The 25,500-nt window shown below is 46.1% G+C and overlaps 1 protein-coding gene across 1 annotated transcript in view; it reads left to right on the top strand.

The window, feature by feature from the left end:
• SPINT2 (serine peptidase inhibitor, Kunitz type 2) overlaps window positions 1-21,777 on the top strand; it is a 28,055-nt gene extending 6,278 nt beyond the window's left edge. The window contains exons 2-7 of the mRNA XM_003997831.6: window positions 14,190-14,360; window positions 17,243-17,302; window positions 18,604-18,657; window positions 19,205-19,366; window positions 19,681-19,719; window positions 21,104-21,777. Of these exons, the coding sequence (XP_003997880.1) occupies window positions 14,190-14,360; window positions 17,243-17,302; window positions 18,604-18,657; window positions 19,205-19,366; window positions 19,681-19,719; window positions 21,104-21,270 (653 nt within the window). The 3' untranslated portion in view covers window positions 21,271-21,777. The remainder of the gene's footprint in view (window positions 1-14,189; window positions 14,361-17,242; window positions 17,303-18,603; window positions 18,658-19,204; window positions 19,367-19,680; window positions 19,720-21,103) is intronic.
• The last annotated feature ends 3,723 nt before the right edge of the window (window positions 21,778-25,500 follow it).

The raw sequence follows: 25,500 nt of genomic DNA, 5'->3' as shown, positions 1-25,500 counted from the left end.
TAAAAAGGTCTTTAGGGGGTGATAATGGAAAAAAATTGAGAAACCGTTCTAAGGAGAGGATTTATTAGTTTTGATCAATATGTGAAAATGGACCACTATTCAGAAAATGTTAAGAATCCTTGAATGTGAATTAAAAAAAATTTTTTTTTAATGTTTATTTATTTTTGAGAGAGAGACAGACAGCATGAGCAGGGGACAAGCAGAGAGAGAGGGAGACACAGAATGCAAAGCAGGCTCCAGGCTCTGAGCTCTCAGCACAGAGCCAGATGCGGGGCTCAAACTCGCAAACCCTGAGATCATGACCTGAGCTGAAGTTGGATGCTGAACCGACTGAACCGCCCAGGTGCCCCTCCCTGAATGTGAATTAACAGGGAGTCCCACCCATTAAAGACATTGAAACTTTCCTTCCAAGTTATTCAGATGGGCTACTGTGATTCTAGTTATAGATTTAGGTAAGGGTAGAATTTATAGTCTTGTTTGAGTGATGAATATGAGGTGACAGTGGGTAGGAATGGTGGTTTGCATGGTGTTGGTGTTTATAAAATAAATGTAAACTTATGTATCAAAATGTTATATCTAAAATACCAAGATTTTATATCTAAAACAAGATTTTATGAGTCTTATAATTTAAGTTGGGTTTGTCATTGTAAATGTTCTTTCTTTATAAATACCTAGCAGTTATTTTGAAGTTTCTGAATTACTTATCCTAATAATGACAACTTCCAGGCACCCAAACCTAGAGGAGATGGGTAGTTTTCTGTACTGAAAACAGAAGCACTTAAGTGTGTAGAACCTGCGCAGCTAACCAAAATACGTGGATTTATAGATCACTTTCAAATAAGGCTGGTCACAGAATAAATGTCAACTTTGGAATTTGGCATGGTAGAATTAAAACAGCCAAGAGTTCATCTCTGATATTCAGTACTTCTCCACTTACACAGAACTTTTAAAATTCTCTCGGTCCTTGGCGAAAGATACTTGAAGGTCCAAATGGGTAACCAGGGCATTTGTTTTTTATTTTCCCCAGGCTCTGAACTCTTAATCTCCAGTAATGTGGAGTTGCAGGACTTTGATCCATGTGATAGTTTGCCATTGTCTTACTTACATTGTGCAGATAAGGGATGGTGTCACTTTAAGCATGGAAATGGTCACACAGCAGAGAAACAAAGGGAGGAGTGATGATGGTTGAGTTGGTTTGATCAACTCCAGGCTTGAGGTTGTACTTCTGGTCTTCCTTATCCCTGGGTCGCATCAGTCATCATATTCGGTTGGACTTTCTAGTGAACTGTGTCATTCTTTTTTATCTTCATTCCCACTGTCCCTTTATTGGTCTGGCCTTCATAAAAATATAATATCTACTACTTATTCAAAGCTTTGTGCTTATAATGTCCTTTAATCTTTAACACTGTTTATGTTTTTGGCCCGTGTGTCAAAGATATTCCTCCCATTTGAGTTGTTAAGAACTGCATCCATCCGCACCCGCAGAATGTATCTCAGTGGAGCCTATGGAGGAGAAACTGACTGAGCCTCCTTACTTTACTGCTAACCAGTGAATTCAAGTTTCAGTGAGTGAATGCCCTTTCCCAGACAAGTTGCTGTCAAAGCAGCCTCAAGATTAATAAATAGTGCATTCCAGACCAGGCGATACAAGTCTAGATGTCACAAAAGGGGACTTTTTGCTAACAAATTTGCCGAAAAAACACTTTTATACTAACTATATCCAGAACATGTGTAAATCACACAGAGAGACCCTCACTTCATCTTGGGCTGAGTTATATTTATAATGTCCTCAAGATAGTTCTCTTGCTCACATTCTTAGTTTTACCCTAAACGAAATGGATTTTAAAGAGAAAACTCTCCTGTTTTCTGCAGAGTATTTCTGACACCAGATGAATGGGCTTTTCCACATCAAGCAGTTTTCCAGTTCTAAGTGAACACCTATTTAACTCACTTCTGACACCGACTCCCTGGAGTTAGCACAGACCCCGAAGATTACCAGCTCAGTCCCACAAGACTGCCCCCACCCCCATCTTCAATTGAAAGTCCTAAGTTGTCACCTGTACTTCCGACCTACTTGCTATAAATCAAGGGTTCCCACAACCCCTTTGGGTTCAGTAATTTGCTACAATGGGTCACAGAACTCCAGGACATACATTTACATACAGATGAATGGCCAGATGAAGATCTGGAGTAAAGTCTGGGAGGGTCCCCAGCACAGAAGCTTCTGTCCTCATGGAGTTTAGGGTGAGCCACCCTCCTGGTACATGATGTGTTCACCAACCCATCTCTCCTAACCCCTTCAGTTAGGGTTTTTTTACTGAAGCTTCATCCTGTGGGCATGATTGATTAACTCAAACTCCCTTTCACCTCCTCTTCCTAGAGGATGAGGGTGGGGCTGAAAGTTCCAACCCTTCAATCTTGCCTTTGTCTTTCTGAAAACCAGCCCCCATCCAGAAGCTATATAGGGGCCCCCCAGCCACCAGTCATCTCATTATCACTCTAGAGATTACCAGGCTCTTAACTCTTGTGTCAAGAACCCAGGCCAAAGACCAATTACTAGAACAAAGGTGCTCCTAGCACTCAAGAAACCACAAGGATTTTAGAAACCTCTGTGTCTGAAGGTGCAGTTGGGGGGGTGGGGGGTAGTGACTAAATCTATCTCTTACTATGTCACAGATACACTGGATTCACAATCAGAGCTTTGCTTTATCTTCCTGAGCCCCCCAAGATTCTTCCATTTATATATTCCAAGCTTCTAAAATCTGCAGGATTTTTTTTTTTTTTTAAACCAGCCAGGCCTAAATCAGTGAACATGTGGCTTGCTGAATTAAAGAATACGGGTTTAGGGGCGCCTGGGTGACTTAGTTGGTTGAGCATCCAACTCATGATTTCGTCTCAGGTCATGATCCCAGGGTTGTGGGGTTGGGCTCCTCGCTGAGTGTGTAGTCTGCTTGGGATTCTCTTCCTCTCTCTCCCTCTCCCTCCCCTTCTCCCCTCCCCACCTCTGTCCCTCTCTCCTGCTTACACACAGGCTCTCTCTCAAAAAAAAAAAAAAAGAATATGGGGTTTACACATTTTCCAGCTTTATTGTTAGGTTAGTATGTGTTTATTGAATGTACTGTTGTTCCCATGTTATGAATGAGGAAAAAAACAGGGAGGTTAGGAAGACTGCGTTAGGTAAGACAGTGGATAGTAATGGCAGCCAGGGATCCCTCCACACATAGATCCTTTACCAGAATGAGGATCTGTCCTACACACTTTTTCCAATGACTTTCATATGTGTCACTCCCCATACCAGAACCTTTGGTCATTTCCTTTGTACCTTGTGTTGGCTTACAAGCCCTTTGAATTTCAGGGCTTGTAATGTGATTGAAATATTTTATGTTATGTGATTTTTTTGACTTTTGTTTTTCTGCCCAAGCGAGCCTTGTTCTAATTATAAACCCCTGAAGGGCAAAAGACCGCATCCTCAGTCAGTGCTTTCTAGGGATGACTACTCAGCCCAGTTTACCTTGGAGGGTTCCAATTTATGCCACTTTATGTCACAGAGTGACTATTAAGAATGCCCCCTTTCATTCTGAAAAATGTCCTCATCTGGAGGGTACATTGTATGGTGACCCTGTTTACATACAATAGCTATTCACCAAACACTTGTTGCTTCATACTGCTCAAGATCCTAAGGAATTTAGCACATTCAATTTTATTTCTCATGTAGTTTAAAATTTTTTAACCAAAATTTTTATTTGTTTTATTTTAATTTTTAAAAATGTTTTATTTATTCTTGAGAGAGAGAGAGAGAGAGAGAGAGCGCCCGCGCACACACGAGCAGGGGAGGGGCAGAACTAGAGAGGAACACAGAATCGGAAGCAGGCTCCAGGCTCTGAGCTGTCAGCACAGAGCCCAACGTGGGGCTCAAACTCACAAGCCGTGAGATCATGACCTGAGCCGAAGTCGGACGCTTTACAGACTGAGCCACCCAGGTGCCCGTTTAACTGAAAATGTTACACAGCAGGGACCATATTCCACTATCCTGAAAAAACCACTGCTGACCCTTAACAACAACAACAACAACAAAAAGTAACGTATTCACAAGATTAGAATACTCACACTGTGTATTCTGGATGGAAAAAAACTGGAAAAGCCTCTCTCCCTCCTTCAGTTCCTTTCCTTAAAGGTAAATTCATACACGTGTCTACATTAAAAGTTTAGAAAGCAATTACAATACATAAACCATTCTCCTGTTTTTCTCCTTCTCAGTCTTAGACATTTTTCTATACCAGCACACACACATTTGCCTGTCTTTAGCAGCGCTGTTATGTGCATGTCTTACAAGTTACTTAACCAGCACAAATAAGATGTCTTGATGGTGAATTTTCAGCTGTTGTAGGTCTGTGAACACCAAGCCCTCTGGGAATGTGGTAACCGTTGCCCCTGTTGTTTGAAACACTTGGATTAAATGACTCTTGGTTGCTTTCTTTGCTTTTTGATACTGAGGAGTGAACTGTGCTCTTATTTTTTGTGTGTAAAATAAGATTTTCAAATGTCTGAGAAGTATTATAGCAGGTAATTTCTCTTTCATCATTGTCTTTAGAATTTTAAGTTGCTTTAATGGAAAGAGTAGTGCTGTTTTTAGCAATGGGAGGGTATGCTACAGTGTTCTTGGCAAAGGAATAACCTGAGGAATGCGTGGTCAGTGTTGTTATAAGAAATGTGAACCCTAGGAGTCTATTTGATAGCTTCTGACTGCACGTATAAGGCTTGCTGAGTTCTATAATGACAGGGTGGAAAATCTGAACTGGGTGTTTTTATAAACACTCTCTAAAGAAGAGATTAAACTGTATCATGGTTGCTGCCTGCGTATGGCCTAAGAGCTATTTACATTTTTTAATGTTTGAAAAAATCAAGAGTCAGTAAAAGTTACATGAAATAAAATTTTAGTGCCCATAAATAAGGTTTTACTGAAATGACAGCCATGGTCATTCATTTTCATGTTTGTCGAAGGCTGCCTTCATGCTACAATGCTGCAGTTGAGTAGTTAGAACAGATTGTGACCCACAAAGTCTGAAATCAAGGCAGTCCCTGCTTTGCATGGTTTTTGACACGCACGGATTTTAGTTACCACAGTATATTAACTCTGGGTACTTGGATAAAGTACAAGTTTCAGCTCTTCGGTCACAGATCACTATGTAAATGACATATATGCATGGTGATTGATCACTGTATATCTGTTACTCAGTTTACACACACAGCAAATCATGTGGTTTTCTTGCCTCCTTGTTTCCCAGTAATAAACCCGTGTTACAGTTGATTAACCTGTGGTTAATCAATAGAGGGAATTGACCAAAAAAGATGAAAAGTGCAGCAAAGAGAAAAAGTGGTAATGCTGGAAGCAAAATTCCAGTGGAACAGGGGCACCTGGGTGACTCAGTCAGTTGAGCGTCCGACTTCAGCTGAGGTCATGATCTCGCCGTTCATGAGTTCGAGCCCCGCATCGGGCTTGTGCTGACAGCTTGGAGCCTGGAGCCTGCTTTGGATTCTGTGTCTGCCTCTCTCTCTGCTCCTCCCTGGCTCACACTTGGTCTCTCTCTCTCTCAAAAATAAATAAACATTGAAAAAATGAAAAACAAAAAATTCCAATGGAGCGTAAGTGGAGTGATAGAAGAACTCGCTTACTTTGGGAATGTTGAAACTGCCTTGATTTGGAAGACTGGATATGCAGCCAGAGAAGCCTAGTGAGGGTCCACTTATCAACAGAAACAAGGAAAGTGGTGACAAAAACAATGATGTTCCAGTGGAAGTACCACTGCAAAAAAAAAAAAAACCCACAAAAAGTAAAGCAACTCTCAGAGCAGTTGTGATATTGAAAGAAAAAGGATAAAATGTTGGGAGCTGATCCAAACCTAGAAAGTGACAGTTCACTAAGACTAATTGAAACAATGCTTGCTCCGTTATCAGAAGTTCTATGACTAAAGACCATCACAAGCACTGTTCAAGCTACTCTTGGTAATTTTTTTTTTTTTTGCAAAGAAATTTAAACACTTTAATTCTCAAGTTTCTAATGTTTTAGCCACATTGTACTAAGTAAATATTAATTTTACTGTTCATTCTATACATTTTTAACCCACAATTTTTAATGTTTTGACAAACAAGTTTAAAGGTCATAGAAGTTGGTTTCCATACTTTCATGCAAAGCAAATACTGGCTGTGTTCACTATTTGGCCAGGTATAAAAAATGTTCTCTGAGCTCTGCTCTAGATAAACAGATGGGTGGGAGGAAAAGGACCATTTTATGAGTGACTTCAGGCTTGTGAGATGATCCCAGGCTTTTTGGCCTGATCTCAGGCATACAGTGAAGCAAGAAGTCAGGGTTGTTCACAAAGCTGGAGGCATCACAATTCCCAACTTCAAGATGTAATACAAAGCTGTAATTATCAAGACAGTATGGTACTGGCACAAAAACAGACACTTCGATCAGTGGAACAGAATAGAGAACCCAGAAATGGACCCACAAATGTATGGCCAACTAATCTTTGACAAAGCAGGAAAGAATATCCAATGGAATAAAGACAGTCTGTTCAGCAAATGTTGTTGGGAAAACTGGACAGCAACATACAGAAGAATGAACCTGGACCACTTTCTTACACCAGACACAAAAATAAACTCAAAATGAATGAAAGACCTAAACATAAGACAGAAAACCATCAAAATCCTAGAGGAAAAAGCAGGCAAAAACTTCTTTGTTCTCAGCCGCAGCAACTTCTTACTTAACATGTTTCCGGAAGCAAGGGAAACAAAAGCAAAAGTGAACTATTGTGATCTCGTCAACGTAAAAACCTGCACAGCAAAGGAAACAGTCAGCAAAACTAAAAGGCAACTGATGGAATGGGAGAAGGTATTTGCAAATGAAATATCAGATAAAGGATTAGTATCCAAAATCTATAAAGAACTTTCAAACTCAACACCCAAAAAACAAATAATCCAGTGAAGAAATGGGCAAAAGACATGAGTAGACACTTTTCCAAAGAAGGCATCCAGATAGCTAGCAGACACATGAAAAGATGCTCAACATCACTCATCATCAGGGAAATACAAATCAAAACCACAATGAGATACCACCTCACACCAGTCAGATTGGCTAAAATTAACTCAGGCAATGACAGATGTTGGTGAGTTTGTGGAGAAAGAGGAACCCTTTTGCACTGCTGGTGGGTATGCAAACTGGTGCAGCCACTCTAGAAAAGAGTGTGGAGGTTCCTCGAAAAATTAAAAATAGAACTACCCTACGACCCAGCAATTGCACTACTAGGTATTTTTCGAAAGGATACATGTGTGCTGTTTCGAAGGGATGCGTGCACTCTAATGTTTATAGCAGCGCTATCAGCAAAATGGGCACTTGGGTGGCTCAGTCGGTTAAGTGTCTGACTTCAGCTAAGGTCATGATCTCATGGCTTGTGAGTTTAAGCCCCACATTGGGCTCTGTGCTGACAGCTCAGAACCTGGAGTTTGCTTCAGACTCTGTGTCTCTCTCTCCTTCTCTCTCTCTCTCTGCCCCTCCCCTGGTAGCACTCTGTCTCTCTCTCTTAAAAATTAAAAAAAAAAATAATATAAACAACAGATGGACATAAGGGAACGGAACCAAAAATAATATAAAAACAGGGAGGGGGACAAAACATAAGAGACTCTTAAATATAGAGAACAAACTGATGGTTGCTGGAGGGGTTGTAGGTGGAGGGATGGGCTAAATGGGCAAGGGGCATTAGGGAGGACACTGGGTGTCATACATAGGGGATGAATCACTGGAATCTACTCCTGAAATCATTATTGCACTATATGCTAACTAACTTGGATGTAGACTTAAAAAATAAATTAAAAAAAAATAGTCAGGGTTCTTTAGTCTGTAGCACCCATGGGAGTAAATAGCGTGTCAAAGGCTAGACTCCTAGGAGAGTTCTTTTTGCTTGTTTTAGAAGTAAACTTAATCTGTGTATAAACACATGAATAAAAGAAAACACCAAGTTCAAGGCAGTTGTTTATTCAGGGGAGAGAGAGAAGGTGGGATTGAAGTAAGGGGTATACAAAGGTTAGAATTTGTTAACGCTGAGAAGTAGATACACTTGTGTTATGGTATGTTCTCCAGTTTTCAGAATATTTGAAATGGTTTATTAACTTAATTTTTTTAGAGTAGGCACAGCTACAACTATACATTTTTGGAGAATTAGATACTGTCTCAAGCCTGTAGAGTTAAATGAAATTGGTAGTGCCTGGGAGCCTAAAATTCCTATGATGTCCTTGTTAGCAGGTGACAGCAGGTTATTCCAGCCCATTGCACATGGAGTAAAGGTGTCTGAGCCTTTGGCTTGTTGTCTTGGTTAAAGCTCTAGTGACTTTAGAACTAGAGGAACCTGTTTTTCATGGCAAAGACCAGGCTGTTTGGCAATTTAAAAAATTTTTTTTTTTCAACGTTTATTTATTTTTGGGACAGAGAGAGACAGAGCATGAACGGGGGAGGGGCAGAGAGAGAGGGAGACAGAATCGGAAACAGGCTCCAGGCTCCGAGCCATCAGCCCAGAGCCTGACGCGGGGCTCGAACTCCCGGACCGCGAGATCGTGACCTGGCTGAAGTCGGACGCTTAACCGACTGCGCCACCCAGGCGCCCCTGTTTGGCAATTTTATAATAGGCAATGTTCAAAATGCCTGTCAGGGTTTGGTAATTTAGGTTCATATTTCAGATAATATGTGATTTTTAACCATTTCTGATGCTTTTCCAAGAGAATGTTAACTAGTTCCTAAAGGCAGGAATTCCATTTTTACATATTCTGAAGCGAGTAGATACAGATTTGGTGCTCTGCAGCTTTTTTCCATTTTTCTTACTCTGCATTTTGAAAACTTACAGGATGTATTTCATTTCGCACTAGAATTTGTGAGCGTACAAATAGGACCTGAGGCATTTTTCATGATTGTTTTCCAGTGCTATTCTAAGACCAATATATTGTTTTGTCATCTCTTAATAGTAATTTTTATTTCTAATATTTATTACTAATTTTTATTAAATAGTAATATTTATTAGGGAATAACTTCCTGAAAGTTTGTCCTACCAGGTGCCCCTCAGCCTTGACCAGTGGTGCTGTCTGTGACCTTGTCATTAAGTGTGACTGTAAACCGGCCCAGCAAAGGGCCTGGCCTTTTGAGCCCTCAGATTGTGATGAAGGCCCTGAGGAATGTTTTGGCTTTTAGGCAACTTCAGTTTCATGTTTTCCCCCACTGCCTGTTACTATAGTGGCTTTTTCTTTCTGTCCATCTGAGGGGTGGTTATGTTAATACTCAGGCTCTGATTGGACCACTATTAAAAATAGTGTACATAATGTGCCTGGCATAATGCTTAGTGAAGGCAATAGGTGGGGTTTCAAAAAATAAGTAAAGCTCTACATTCTTTTTTCCTTTTTTTTTTTTTTTTTTTGTTTTTAAGACTTGTTTGTTACTTTTTGATAGTGCGAGCTGGAGAGGGGCAGAGAGAAGGGGAGAGAGAGTCCCAAGCAGGCTCTGTGCTGGCAGCACAACCTGATGTGGGGCTCTATCCCATGAACCACGAGATCATGACTTGAGCTGTTAAGTAATCTCTACAACAAACTTGGGGCTTGAAATCATAACCCCAAGAATTGCATGTTCCATCAACTTAGCCAGCCAGGTACCCCCATTTTGGTTCATTTTGATTTTAACCTGGATCTACCAAGGTACAGTACTTTAATTAAAAGTAATTTTTTTTTTTTTTTTAAAGGAGGATGATAAGTCATGGAAGCCATGTTACATACTAAAGTATTTCTGGCTTTTTGTACAAGCCTTTTGGAGAACAATGAAAGGGAGTGGAGAATGTATGACCTGGGCTTCCTAAAAGAACATTGCCTCCTTTAAAACAAGCAAACAAAAACAAAATTATTTATTTATTTATTTATTTATTTATTTATTTATTTATTTATTTATTTATTTAGAGAGCATGTACATGAGCAGGAGGTGGGGGGCAGAGGCATAGAGAGAGGAGAGAGGAGAGAGAGAATCCCAAGCAGGCCCCGTGCTGTCAGTGTGGAGCCTGACCCAGGCCTGATTCCACAAACCTGAGCCAAAATCAAGAGTTGGCACCTAACCAACAGCCACCCAGGCACCCCCCAAAATTCTTTTTCATGAGTTCACTTCTTAAGCCTAGTGAATAAAAATTTATATCATAGAGGCTTAAAAGCAGATGAGTTAGTAGAAGCATGTGACAAAATGAGAATTTTCTCCATTTGACAGGGTGCTTCCATATTCAAAGAAAGGATCTGTCTTGACACAGTAGGGTGTGGTTAAATTTCATCTTTATTGAACCTAGCTTCAGCCAACTAATCTACTTTGAGCTCTTCTAATGAAATTTGTGTAAAAAAAGAGAAGCTGTTTTTATTAAGAAATTTTCAAATGTATACAACAATAGTGAAAACAGTTCTTTTTATTTATTTATAGTTTTTTTAATGTTTATTTTTGAGAGAGACAGAAACAGCGTGTGAGCGGGGAAGGGGCAGAGAGAGAGGGAGACGGAGAATCTGAAGCAGGCTCCAGGCTCTGAGCTGTCAGCACAGAGCCCAACGTGGGGCTTGAACTCACCAACCAGAGATCATGACCTGAGATGAAGTCAGATGCTTAACAGACTGAGCCACCCAGGCGCCCCTGGGTGCAAGCAGTTCTGTGAGCCCACGTGGACTATCGTTCAGCTTCAGTAATTGTCCACACTCTGTCTTTACAGGCTTACTGTATTTTTAGTCCCAAGTTTTCTCTTAATAAAGATACATTTCTGAATTCCCCTGTGCAAAGGAAAAAGTGAAGTCTCCCCCTCCCCCAGTCCCCTCTTACCCCACCCAGGGAACCTAAAAATAAGGCTGTTTTCTGAAACTTAAACTATGAAGTCAATATGTGGTCATTAAGAGCAGATGTGAGCAGCTGTCTGGGACATAATGGTCTCTCAGCCTTGCAAGATTTGTTAGGAAGGGACCATCACATCTACAGAAAGAATGTTCCAGTCAGAAAGAAGCAGCAGTCAGTAGCAGCAGTCAGGAAAGGAAGTGTCACAGAGGCACATCTTGACTGTGTTTTCTTGACCGAGGTGTGTCCTGAGTTGTCTACTGTGTGGTTCTGGCCTGCCTGGTAGATCCTGATGGAGAAGGATGTTCATAGGAATTCTGCTGTAGACTTTTCCTTACTCTGACTCCAAGTGACCTGCTCCATTTCAGCTTGCTTTCCGAGGTGGTATGCTGGTTCACATATACATCCAACCTGCTTGACAGTTCGTCAGCATCCTCTTGTGTGCTTTGCTAGCAAGGATCACCGTCCCTGCATCTCATCAGCTGGGGCGCTAAGAGTAAGTGTGTGAGTTTACAAAAATAAGGGCCAGATTCTGGGCAGTGTGGACTTCACCAAGGTAACTACTATCCATCCCTAGATAGGCTTTTCTTTCTTCTTTATACACTCAGCCTTCTCTACCCGCACAGAGTGTGTATCCGGCTCCCTTGCTTAGGAAAAGCTACCGAATTCCCACCCTTGATACAGTGGTCTCCCCGTTGCATTCTCTGTTATGGTGTCTGGTGGTTCCCACCTGGCTGCCTTGAGCTTTGTTCGACATTGTGTCATGTTTTTGTTTTAACTGAGATGTAATTTACCTGCTATACAGTTCACCCATTTGAAGTATGCAGTTCCTGGGGCACCAGGGTGGCTCAGTTGAACATCTGACTCTTGATTTCAGCTCAGGGCATGATCCCAAGGTTGTGGGATTGAGCTCCGAGTTGGGCTCTCTGCTGAGCGTGGAGCCTGCTTGAGATATATTCTCTCTCTCTCTCTCTCTCTCTCTCTCTCTCTCTCTCTCTCTCCCTCTCTCCCTCTCTCCCTCTCTCCCTCTCTCCCCCTCCCTCTCCCTCTCCCTCCCTCTCTCTCCCTCTCTCCCCCTCTCTCCCCCTCTCTCCCCCTCTCTCCCCCTCTCTCCCCCTCTCCCTCCCTCTCCCTCCCTCTCCCTCCCTCTCCCTCCCTCTCCCTCCCTCTCCCTCCCTCTCTCTCCCTCTCCCTCCCTCTCCCTCCCTCTCCCTCTCCCCCCCCCACCCTCCCTTCCTCTCCCTCTGCCCCTCACTGTGGCTTGCACTCTTTCTCTCAAAAATAAAAATAAATAATATTAAAAACAAAGTGTGCAATTCCTCCCTTGGGTTTTTTGTCAAAAAGACTGTCCCTGAAACTGCTCAAGAGGCAAGGACACAAAGCAGTCAGTGATCTCCAGGGTGCTCGGCTTGGCAGGGTACTGGATAGGCTGTTGCTTCTTCTGTAGCAGTTGGGTCCTCCCTGCCTTGATGTTGTTTTCAGTTGTGGTTCATAAGTGGATCCTGTGGCTCTTGTCCATCTTGTCTTGTTCCTAGCAGTGCCGCCTCGGACATTTGACAGCCATGGGGGTTGAGTGGATCATACACCAGAGAACCCTTTTCCTATCATATTTTCCTTGGGCCTTTGTTGATTGTGTATGGTTTTTTGTTTGTTTTGTTTTTGAGAGAGAGCAAGCTGGCAGAGAGAGAGGGAGAGAGAGAATCCCAAGCAGGCTCCATGCCATCTGTGCAGACCCTGACACGGGGCTCAAACTCATGAACTGTGAGATCATGACCTGAGCTGAAATCAAGAGCCAGATGCTCAACCAACTGAGCCGCCCAGGTGCCCTGATTGTGTATGTTTTGTGATCTTTGGCATGTTATCAAAAGTATCTGCTCCAGGTGCACAATCCACTGATTCTGGTTGTGTTATGGACAGGAGGTGCCCCTAATTTTTTTAACTGCCTTATTAAAGTATTTACATGCCATAAAATCAGTTATTTTAAGCATACAATCCAGTGATTTTTAGTATATTTACAGAGTGTACAATCATCTCCACAAATTAATTTTAGAATATTTCCATCATCCCCAAAATATCCTTGTGCCCATTTGCAGTCATCACCATCCCCCAGTCCCCCAGCACCAGGCAGACACTAATCTACTTCCTGTTTCTCTTGATTTGCCTTTTCTGTACATTTGTAAGATTCTACTCGTATGAAGTGTCCAGATAAGGTACTTTTTAATTGGTGTTTTAATGGATGGTTGCTTTCAAATTAACAGAAAATTTCTTCAGAATATGCTTTTTCTGCTGTACTAGTTACCTGTGATTTATTGGTGTGTGTGGGAGTTCCTTGAGGTGTTTGTTTTGCCCAGTACTACACCCTTTTTTATCCATAGATTGATGTTTTGTCGAACATTTGGTTTCATGCCCATTAGACGTAAGACATATTTTGGGGAAAAACAAGATCTTGCCCTCTGCTTTTGAAAGCTATCCCCTAGTTAGTGAAGTAAACCTAACAAACATGAAAACAATTAGAGGAGAGTAAATGACAGCTTATAACTTATTTGAGATGTTAATTGAACACCCTGCCGATTGGAATGCCCTTCTCTCAGAAGACAGACGGGTGGAGGCCAAGGAGTAGGAGAGGTGGTTTGGACTCATGATCCCAGAAAGATGATAGGTGGTACTGGTCAGACATTGGATCACATTGTCAGCTCACTCCCTTTTCAACTTGCTTTCCATCCTCCTGATTCCTCCAGGAGAAAGGCTCATTTTGGTGCAGGAGATACCTCCAGCACTTGCTTATCTCTCTCTCTCTCTTTTTTTTTTTAATGTTTGTTTTTATTTTTGAGAGAGACAGAGACAGAATACGAGTGGGTTAGGGGCAGAGAGAGAGGGAGACACAGAATCCGATGTGGACTCCAGGCTCTGAGCTGTCAGCACAGAGCCTGACACGGGGCTTGAACTCATGAGCTGTGAGATCATGACCTGAGCCGAGGTCGGACGCCCAACCGATTGAGCCACCCAGGCGCCCCTCGTGTGTCTTTAATAAGTTGAGGCAGGGACAAAATCAACGTGCAACTGAAGTATAGTTAAGTTGGGTGGGTTGGTGTCTTTGTTATTAGGTGATGTGTTTCTTTCCTGTGCAAGGAAGGAATCACTAAGCCTAATGGCAACACTTTAGAAACCACTCACGACTCACGGAGAATCTGTGCTGGATCCTGGGCTCTGGGAAACAGCGGGCCTCCTCTTACAGGTCTGTGCATGTTCTCCGTTGGCAGGATTGCCCTGTGAATCCAACTGGTCTCTCTGCTTTGTGTTTTAGAATTCTGTCGAGTTTCGAAGATAGTGGGAAGATGCCGGGCCTCCTTCCCTAGGTGGTGGTACAATGTCACCGATGGATCCTGCCAGCAGTTTGTGTATGGCGGCTGTGAAGGGAATAACAATAATTACTTGACCAAGGAGGAGTGTCTTAAGAAATGTGCTGGTGTCACAGGTAAGACAGTGGTCCTTGGGGAAAGGGCGTAACTTAGAGACCATTTATTAACTTGGGTTGTGGATGCCTTTTGCATTTTGCTAGTTCTTCACAGCTAAACCTGGGGGATGTTTTTAAAAAGCAGAAGAAAGGCCCAGTTTGAAGGTCGCCCACATAGTGGTTTCACAGCAGTATTCTCCCTCCTCTTCCCAGAAGGAGAGTAGGCCACAGGCTCGAGCTGGGGGAGGGGGACATGACCACCTCTTCTCCCTGACTTCCCTTCTCCCACTGCTGAGTGTAAGTCCGCCACCAGGCCTGGCATAGGAGAGTCCTCCAGGGCCACTCAGACAGGTTGCCCTCCTTGCTCCCTGGGCATTTGGGTTATTTTTACCTCTGGGGCAAATGCCTTGAGGAGCTTACCCAGCCAGCCAAGTTGTGAGTCAGATTAAAAGCAGAACAGACTTTCTGGAATCTGTCCTTCTCCCAGCCCTTACCTGGGAGGGACTCAGTGGAGTCTAGAGAATGTTGACTTTGAGAGCCTCATAGTTTAAATAAGAACCTAAAGCCCCACAGCAGAGGGCACTGGCTCCACACTGAGCCGTGAGGGCCTCCTTGAGGGCTGTGGCAGTGAGACATTGGTCCTCTGGGGTTTGATCCCTTCCAAGTGCTCTAGAGACCTGAGGATTTGGCTAGCCGATAAAACGTCATCAGCGATCTCCCTAACGTTGTTACGTGACTTTTCTCATCCTTTCTTGATGGCACGGCATCACTGCTCAGGCCCTGGATCAGGATTCTGTGAGGACGCACCGGTGCCCTCAGTACTCCCACGTGCCGCCAGCCTGTGCGCCTTGGGCCAGAGGCAGGTCCTGCATCCTTGTTGGGTTTCATGTCTCCTCACTCACTGGCTATAATCTCTCTTGGCTTTGAGAGCCATTCAGAAGTCAGATACGCTTATTAAAGTTGTGTATAAAGAGGGGGAAACAACAGTGGCCTTGGCTGTGGCCTGAGGTTCAAAACATCGTGCTTGAGCACACAAGTCCACAGCGACCGAGTGCCTCCAGGAACCGTTTACTGATCTTTGTGTGCCGCTGCCCAGCAGACACTCAACAAGTATTTGGATGGCTGAGGGCTGGGTATTGCTTTTGGATCATACAGGCTAGTCCCTCACCTTTTGGGAGCAACTGGCAACCTTACCAGATGGTGACTGAGGAGAATACCATTTATTATATTTTTTTGTGGTCAGCTGTGACCGGTATGGGAGCAGGAATTAAAGGGAAATATTTTTGCTGCCTTTTCTGTCAAGAGTTGACTGTCGCAAATGTACCTGCCTGTTCTAGTTTCTCTTTACTTTTTCAGGAAAACAGTTGGAAGTTTTAAGAACACAGGCAGTGAACAGTGGGCACTCAGGATGTTGCCATGAGGGGTCACGGGTGGTTGTGTTTGCTGGAGAAGGCAGACAGCTGTCTCCCTAGAGGCGGGCCGGAGTCTGAGGGCCCAGAAAGCTCATTTGTTGGCACCTGAGTGTGGCTCCACCGCATGTGTTGTTGAAGCACTCTCTCGTGAGTCTCTCGTGAGTCTCGTGAGGAGAGCTGGAGCAGCCAGGGCAGCTAGTCACAGGGTCTTTTGCCAGCATATTCTCTCCCAGGCGGGTAACCTCTATGGGAAGCCGAATGAGAATGTCAGTTTATTAATTTATAATGAGAACCAGAACTACCCCGGGGACCAGACACTTGAGTCTCTGTGCCTGCTGCACCTGTAGTCCACGTAGGTGAGCCTCTCAGGCAGAGTCCCAGGAGGTTGCTTGATGTGGACAGAGGCAGAACAAGGGGAGCTGGTTTGTGATGTGAGTGTTCAATGGCATCAGGTTAGGCCGGCCCCGCGCCTCCGCACAAGGTCTGCAGGGACCAGCGGGGAGGCAGAGGAGCCAGGTTCTGTCCCTCCTGGACCCTGCCCACACTTCGTTGTACTTCCTTAGCGGGCTAGCCTCTCCACCCCTCCCCCCATAACTTGGTGTGTATGTGTGAGATAAGACATACGTACCATAACATTTACCGTTACAACCATTTAAAAAAAAATTTTTTTTAAGTTTATTTATTTTTGAGAGAGAGAGAGAGAGAGAGAGCGAGCGAGCATACAAGGCGGGGAGGGGCACAGAGAGAGGGAGACACAGAATCTGAAGCAGGCTCCAGGCTCTGTGCTGACAGCTCACAGCCTGATGTGGGGATCAAATCCATAAACCATGAGATCGTGACCTGAGCCGATGTTGGATGCTTAACCAACTGAGCCACCCAGGGACCCCCCGTTATAACCATTTTTTAAGTGTACAGTGGCATTAAATACATTTCACACTGTCTCACTTTTTAACTTTTTTTTTTAATATTTATTCATTTTTGAAGTGGGGGCGGCGAGGGGGCAGAGAGAACAGGAGACACATCAAAGCAGGCTGTAGGCTCTGAGCTGTTAGCACAGAGCCTGACGCGGGGCTCGAACCCACAGACCGCGAGATCATGACCTGAGCTGAAGTCGGATACCCAACCAACTGAGCCACTCTGGCGCCCCTATGTACTCACTTTTTTAATTCATTAGGTGAGTTAATGCAGTTAAACAGATTATTTGGTCTGGGAGGCCATTCTGTCTTTTTAGAAGTCACTTCATACATCTTTGCTCTGATTCCCAGGGAGTTGATCTTAAAGTTTCACCCACAAGGGCAGTCTTGGTTCCTCATTTCCAAAGTTCTAGCAGGCTTGTGGTCTAGCATGTACATCAAAGGGCCCACATAAAGGAGAAACGGGAGTCACTGTGAGAGGTGCATGGGACCATGGCTGCTCAGGGACTCTGTTTGTTTTGTTTCACCAGGCAGTCTTGAGGTGCACTTTCTCACCGTGTTGTTTGTTCCCTTGTAGAGAACACCATCGATGATCTGGCCACCAGCAGGAATGGAGCAGATTCCTCTGTCCCAAGTGGTAGGTCCTTAAAACAACCGAGGTTATGATGAGGGCTATCTGGACCATGAGGACATTTGCAATTTGGGAGCAGTACAAGGGCTTCCGCCTCCTGGTCTATTTATCCAGAATTGGCAAACAGGGCTTCTGCCTGGGCTGCCAGCTTTTGGCTCCTTTCTGGCATCCTTACGCTGGGAGTTCACATTGTCCAACGGGCAAAAGGGCCGCGGGGTTCTACATTGCTTCTGGGTTGGCCTCTGCTTCTTCCTACAGGACAAGGGACTGTGGATGTTGCTGTTGCCTACGGCTCAGGCCCCTTCCTTCTCTCTGAGCTGGCCTCTGCCTGCTGTGCTGCCTTCACTGCCCCACCCCACCCCACCTCTCCTTCCCTGATCTGTCTCCTTTGTTCTCTGTCCTCCTTGCTGTCTCCCTCCTGTGCTGAGTCCTCTGTCTTCTGCCATCCCCGCCTCCATTCCCACTGCAGTCCTTGATCCTGAGCTTTGTGTTAGCTTGCTTTGTAGCGCTGACAGCAGCTGCCCCATTCCTCCTTTATGCTTAAAGGACTCTGCATGTATCGGGAGCCTGGGGTGAGTGGTCCAGATGCACTGGCAAGTCCAACCCAGCTTTCTTGAAGGCCAGTTCCCAGGCAGTGGGCTCCGCTGGGCAAGACTTGCTGTGGAGGGAGGAAATCTGCGCCCCCCGCCCGCCCCATTTGAGGACAGCTCCCGGGGCCAGTAGCCATACACTGATTGCAGCCTTGGCTTTGGCCCTCTGGTTCTGACATCGGTGCTCACGTGTGAGTGAGCATTTATTAGTTCAGTGGTTGGCTGGCTTGTTAGAGTCACTCTCCAGTTTTGCTAAGCCAGGAATCCTGTGACTGTCCCAGCCATTGCTTTGTCTGGGTTCACTGTTTATTCACAGGAAGGCCTCCAAGGTCATCCAGAATCTCAGGCACTGGCTTGATAACTCTGGTTTCCATCCTATTTCAGAAGAAAATATCCCAGGAGAAGGAGGGGCCTCACTATGTCAGAGAATGAATGAACAAGACCATGTTCCTCATCGCCCCACAAATTGTGGCTGGGATTAGTTTGCGTAGTAACCCCTGAGGCATAAGGCAGGCCTCTCCATCCAGCATTCATTCCGGTGTGTGTTGTAGAGCCCGTTAGGAGTGGGAGGTGACAGACCTGACCGTGGAGGGGGCTCCATTCCTGGTGGGTGCCAGCGTGTCGTGCTCCCTCAGTGGGCCCCGTAGACTCAGTCCCAGCCAGGCTATGTGTCCTGTGTCCAGCCCAGCCTCCCTGATCTGGATGTTTGTGTTTTAGTTCCCAGAAGGCAGGATTCTGATGACCTCGCCAGTGACATTTTCAACTACGAAGGTATAACTTTTAAAAAATATTTATGGGAAAAAACATGTTTTCTTACTTCGTTGGGAATTGAGACACACTTGAGTATTTCCACTACAGAAGTTGTAGAGCAGAGCTTCCTGACCTTTCCCAGGTGGTAGAACCCACAAGGATGCCCCAGGCCTGCAGGAAGTGGATGTGCCACAGCATGTAGGCGGGAGCTTGACTTTAGAGAGGCGATAGATATGGTGTGAGGCTCTGCCTCTCACCACCCGCATGGCTGTGGGCAGATCACCGTAGCTCTGCCTCTGAGTCCCCTATGACAGATCTCTTTGAGACCAAGAACAGTGCCCGACTTAGAGTGATCTCTATAGCAACAGAGTCCGGCTGTAAAGAGAAAGATATCTGAAAACATGGAGGAGTGTCAGTTGGGCCAGACTGGCCACGTCTGTAATTTATAAGTTCCTTTAGCAGAGGGTTGTTTCTCTGTTGGCAGCAGTGTGACTGCTCTGGAGCATTCCAGCTTTGTTTCATGCCTGGGCCCTGCTAATCTGTACTCCTTGGGTTGTGTCGCTCTCAGAATACTGCACTGCCAAAGCAGTCACTGGGCCTTGCCGTGCGTCCTTCCCACGCTGGTACTTTGATGTGGAGAAGAACTCTTGTGACAACTTCATCTACGGAGGGTGCCGGGGCAATAAAAACAGCTATCTCTCCAAGGAGGAGTGCATGCACCACTGCTTTGGTGAGCCTGGCTGATTCCTAAAGCCAAGAAACGGTGGGTGGATGAGGCCACTGGTCCATTTCCCCATCCCTAAAAGGAAGGCCTTGGAAGTGCTGTCCGTTGGACTCTGCCATTCTCTGGCGCACTTGTGGGGAACAGGTGGGCTTTGGGCCCGGCTGTTGCACAGACGTGTCCTAAGCCCCCATCAGGGTGGCAAGGCCCTCAAAAGAGCTGGAAGAAACCCCTCAGAAAGAGCCTCCTAGGCACACCTAGTTGCTGGCAGCTCTGGGGGGGGAGGGCTGTGAGCTGACCTGAGGTTGTGTATTCTCTTCTAGGCAAGCAGTTGTATCCTGTCCTACCCCATGGCACTAAAGGTAAGAAGCCTCTGGCCCTCCTCCACCTGCTTTCCCTGACCAAGCTCAGCTGTATTTTTGCAGGCTCTTGTTGTCCTCACACGTAATCCTTCACTGTAAACACCTTTTTCGGTTGAGAGTCATGTTTCTGCACGAGAATGGTCAGGCAGCTTGGAACATATGGTGGATGTTTGTCCCACTATGCAGTGCAATAAATGGGGGCTGAAGGGAGGCGGTCTCCGCCCAGGCAGCCCCAGGGTGACTGGAGGACAAGTCCTACTATTATTGTAAGACTTGTGAGGTCTGCTGCACATGGGCCTGAGACTGGCTCCAGGTTTGGAGGGAACTTTGCCGCTGTGGGGTGTACTGAGCTGGTCCCTGGTGACAGGAAGCCGCAGAGCCCTTGCTGTGTGTAGGCAGAGCGAGGTAGGGCCAATGCTGTTGTCCCCAAGCAGTCTGGTCTGACAAGACACCTGGCCTCCTCTCACTTTTGTTTCTGATTGTGAGCTTGAGTCACGGATGGTAGTGTTTGCACAAAGGACCTGCTACACTGGTTTGACCTCTTTCCACCTATTTCCCTGTTAAGGAGCCCTGACCTGGCCTGCATGTCTGCTGTTTTAGAGGAGGAGCGAAGCTAGAATCTGGTTTGCCAGGCGCGGGGGTGCAGAAAACAGCCCGGGTTTGGAAGGTTGGGGGTACAGAAAGAATTGCCCCTGTCAGTTCTGTAGCCAGAAGGGGAGAGGGAGCCAGGGAGCTGTCACAGAAGGCCACATTCTTTAGGTGGGGCCCCACCTGAAAAAAAGCATCTTCGATGACCAGTGAGACTGCAGTGGAGCAACCACTGTTAAATTTACCTGGGCAATTAGCACGAGGGTCCCCTCCCGGCCCCGCTCCGAATACGCCCTTGCCTCCACCCTTACTTCATTCCATAGGCAACCAACCACCCCAGCCACCTGCAGGGCCACATCTTTCTCCAGCTGGTCAGTGTGCCATGTGAACATAAAACCTTGGGGTTTTATGTTCACACACTTGCCAGAGGTGTGTGATTTTTACATCATGGTACACAGTTTTTGGCTTGGGACTCCTGTATGGGTTGTCCTGAGAGGTGGTAGGAAAATACAGAGTTGAAGTGGGGTTTCCTTGTTCAGAGAGAACACAAATACCCACTCTGTGTGCACATAGCACGACGCTTCCTTTTTTCAGTAACCTGCTTCTCCAGACTCTAGAGATTCCTTGAGGACTCCCCTGGCGGGCAGTGCCAATTGTCCACACCCTCCCAGGTGGGAGTCACAGGGGGTCTGGCAGAAGGGCTGCCAGTCCTTACCCTTCGTGAGCTGTGTGCTACCCTGCTCTGGCTGTGGTCCTTCTCATCCTGCCGGTTCTGAGGCCTTTTTCTCCTCCCCAGTGGTGGTCCTGGTGGGGCTGTTTGTGATGGTCCTGATTGTCCTGCTGGGGGCCTCCGTGGTCTGCCTGATCCGGGTGGCACGGAGGAACCAGGAGCGCACCCTCCGCACCGTCTGGAGCTCTGGGGACGACAAGGAGCAGCTGGTGAAGAACACCTACGTCCTGTGAATGCCCTGCCAGCAAGAAGCCGCCCTTCCTCGGGTGTCCCTGTTGATGAAGAGAACCTGGGAAGGGAAGGGAGACAAGTGCAGAATGTGTGTGTGCTTTTTAAAGTAGAGTGATTGGTTTGTATTTGTGCGATCATTAGGGCTTCGGGTCTGTTTATTTCTCCAGAAGGTCAGAGGGCTGCTTCCCGGTCTCCCGGCTGGGCCTGCTTCGAAAACCCTCTCAGAGGTGGGTTCTGTCTCACGTTGCAAGCGGTCTGGCCCCAAACCAGAGTCGGCTGCTCTTCAGTGTAGTTCTTTGCCCCAGGTATTAGTTTTCTTTGCTTACCTTGAATCCTGTAGTGTCTTTTCCCATCACAGAAGTAATGTTTTAATAGTTTTCTTTGTTCTTTGATTTGTGTGTGTGTGTGTTTTTTAAGTAAGCAGTAACAAATTTTTTTTTTATTAGGCTTCTGAAAGGAAGAGAATAAAATGTACAAGCTTAATAAAAAGGGCCTTCCCTTAAATTTCAGCAAGTGTTTTTTTTCTTTATGGGACTGCTGATTTAAACTCTACCAAAATTAACACAGAATACTATGTAAGATGTCCCATTCTAGAAATGAACTCCTTAAAAAAAAATCTCATCTTTCAGATCTTTCTGAATGAAATGCATCTTACATTGCAACTGAATGCCTATAAAATTTGACCAAACAGGGGCACCTGGGTGGCCCAGTCAGCTAAGCGTCTGACTTTGGCTCAGGTCATGATCTTATGGTTTGTGGGTTTGAGCCCTGCCTCAGGCTCTGTGCTGACAGCTTAGAGCCTGGAGCCTGCTTGGGATTCTGTGTCTCCCTCTCTCTCTGCTCCTCCCCTGCTCACACTCACTCTCTCTCAAAAATAAACATTTTTTAAAAATTTAAAAATTTGATCACTTAGCCTTACCACCTGTGGTAATCTCTGATATTTCCTTATTCTGTTTCACTTTTTGAGTGCCTGAGTGGCTCAGTTGGTTGAGCATCTGACTCCTGATCTCAGCTTAGGTCTTAATCTCAGGGTTGTGAGCTCAAGCCCTGCATTGGGCTCCATTCTGGGGGTGAAGCCTACTTAAAAAAAAAAAAAAAATTCTAGCCATACCCTACTGAATTGATTTGTTTTTAATAATTTTTTTTAAGTATATTTATCTGTTTTGAGAGAGAGAGAGAACACGTGAGAGGGAGAGAAAGAGAATCCCAAGCAGGCTCTGCACTGTCAGAACAGAGCCCGATGTGGGGCTTGAACCCACAAACCGTGAGATCATGACCTGAGCCAAAGTCAAGAGGCAGACGCTTAACCGACTGAGCACCCCAGTGCCCCAATTTTTATTTTTTTATTTTTTAAATAATGAGCCACTATGAACTGTAATCCACACCTTGAGGGTACAGGAGGGTGGGAGTGAGGATGCATCCTATCCAGGGGAAGACAGACCTTCCTGAGATTGGAGTGGTTTTGACTCCAGTCCCTTTGGCATCCATGGTTTTCATCTTTTCCTGTAGCTCTGCAACCTTCCTCAGGTCTCCCAAGTGCCCCTGCAATGAAATGAAGACAGGGTACTGCCTGGCTGAATTTGGCTTCCAGACTTGGCCCCAGTTGTGCCTACCTGTGAGTGTTCCCTTCCTGTCTCTAGACTCTGGAAGCCCTTCCTTCCTCCGCATCTTCCAAACATATAGTCCTGAGCATGGAGCAGCATCAGGGCGACCCATGGGGTCAGGCAGGCGGTCTGGGGCTTCTACCTGTGGAGGTGACTCAAGGAGGTAAGGTGGGCCTCAGTCCGGGACTGGATAGAGGTGACAGTTTTGGAAGTTGCTTTGGTCCCCTTCCCTTCACCCTTCCTAAAAATCCCCTCAGGCTAAAAAGTTCACATTCTGTGCATTAGGGTAAAGACTTGCATCCCGTTGGGCTTAGAAATGTATTTAGAGGCAAGTTGGGCAAAAGCCTTCCTCATTTGTGGAAGACCTTGCTTGTTGGTTCTGGCCTCTCCCTGCCAAGCATTCTAGGCAGCTTGGCAGTCTAGCCTCGGAGATGATGGTGAGCAGCCGAAACCTGCCTGCCATGTCCCAGATAAATTGGGACCCAGCTCTGGGAGAGCCTGTGGTCCAGGCAAAGAGGACCTTGAAACTGGGAAGAGACTCTCCGCCCACTGTTCCAGGTGTGCAGCAGCGAGCAGGCCGCTCAACTCCTCTGAACCTCCAGCTTCCTCACCTGTGCCGTGGGTGGGGGTGAGGGCCACATGAGATCACAGGTATTAGGTTGCCCAAAGTAAGTGCTCAGCAGGGGCGCCTCCTTCAGGGGGCTGGTGTCCACCTCTGCCTCCTCAGTAGCCAGCAGCTCTCCCCTACACCCCCCTGCCACCCCATGCGCCACCCTCAAACCCACTCATGGCTTCCTGTGTGGGACCTTGAGTCCAATGATGCCTCTGGCTGAGCAGGAGACCTTTCCACCTACATAAGCAAGAGTTGTCTCTCCTTCATAACTGAGTCACGTGAAAGAAAAGAGTTGGTTTTGGATTTTAAAAGAAACTGTTGGGAGTCACTTTAATTCTTCCGCAGTAGGAAGATCATCAAGTGAATTCTCTTTAACACCGTCAACACCAGTTGAGCTTTTGTAGGTTTTTCATACAGTGTACTCTTTGTTTCTGACACAGAAGTTGTCACTCTGACTCACTTGTGCGGAAATGTGTCCCATGCGTCTCGTGGTTTGGGAGGCCCCCACGGCCCCACTTGCTCCCGGCTGATTGACTACATTGGACCTCTGGACCCCCCTTGGTCTGCCCGTGGTGTCTCACTATCGCACTGTTCCCGTGTGGTCAGTCAACTCCTGCCGGGCCACTGTGGCCCTTGAAACTAGACTGTGCCTGTTTTCGACTCTCTGGACCATCTACAGGCTAACAGTATTGGCTAACAATGTTTGTTGGAAAGGCTGCCCAGCAGTGGGCCAGTAGCCAAGGCATTCAGTGGTCATTTCACAGCCTTTGTCATCCTTGGGCTCCTGGTATCACTAAGAGGTGGAATGGACTTTTAAAAAATCAACTCAACAAAGACCTGTCACTGTCTCCTCCTGGTGTATACACTTTAGTAAGGCCATTTGTTCACTGACTGTAGCTGTCCCTAGAATGGGACCATTATTTCTAGGCCATCTCCTGGGTAAAGACCAAGTCAAAGGGGCTGGGAGCTACATAAACTGTTTTGAAAATTTGGGATTCTTTCCTCCTCACTGCTGCATATGGTGCGTCTTTCCCCCCTAATGTCAAGCCCTCCTGATTGGTGCATCCTCTTGGGGGGGGGGGGGAGGGGGGCAGGCCGACCACAAGGGCCCTCAGAGATTGAAGTTAATTTTGAAGAGTCTGCTTAGATTCTCCCTGGGATGACTGGTCCTGCATCATGAAGACTGGGACCACTTGGTCGTTGAGTGCCCTACATGCCAAATCTCCTGCAGTGGTCCATGTCGTTGCTGTAACTTTGTAAACATGCTACTAGTTCATTCTCATGTGACCTTTACAAGCAAAAGGTCTAAGGTGTGAGTAGGTGATAGAAGAGGTGACGCTATTCCTACTGGGACATGGGGTGCCTGGGGGGCTCAGTCAGTTAAGCGTCCGTCTTCAGCTCAGGTCACGATCTCAGCTCATGGCTTCAGTCCCTGTGTCAGGCTCTGCGATGACAGCTCAGAGCCGGGAGCCTGCTTCTGATTCTGTGTCTCCTCCCTCTGCTCCTCCCCAGCTCGTGCTCTGTCTCTGTCTCTCTTTCACAAAAATAAACATTAAGAAGCAAATTTATACCTACTGGACAGGAAACCCTCAGGGACAGAACACCTTAGACCCTGATGGTAGGAGCTGCAACCAGTGCTCCGTCCTGGAGGTCCAACACCACAGCCTGCCAGTCACCTGGCCTGCTGAACCCTGCACCTGGCAGTGTGGCCTGTCCTGGGCGATTCTGCTGTGCCCGGTGCCATCAGCAGCAGCTCCTGAATGTGATCCCCACCCTGCACGTTTACACACACACGGACCTGCACAGACTCGTTCCACTCTGGCTGATAACAAAATCACACACTTCAGATGCCCAGGGAGCCGTGGCTTATGCCGTACATAGTGATTGAGGCTACAGTACTCCGTGGCACTGCCCGTGTGCTGGTGTCCAAGTCAGGTTTAGCCAATCCTGAACCAGAATCAGTGCCCTGTGCTCCAGTAATCCGTGTGTTGACATGTGGGAAAGAACGAGCCATA

Source organism: Felis catus, chromosome E2 (assembly GCF_018350175.1).
Source record: "Felis catus isolate Fca126 chromosome E2, F.catus_Fca126_mat1.0, whole genome shotgun sequence".
NCBI classification, from domain to species: Eukaryota; Metazoa; Chordata; class Mammalia; order Carnivora; family Felidae; genus Felis; species Felis catus.
This window is presented reverse-complemented; position numbering and strand designations above follow the sequence as displayed.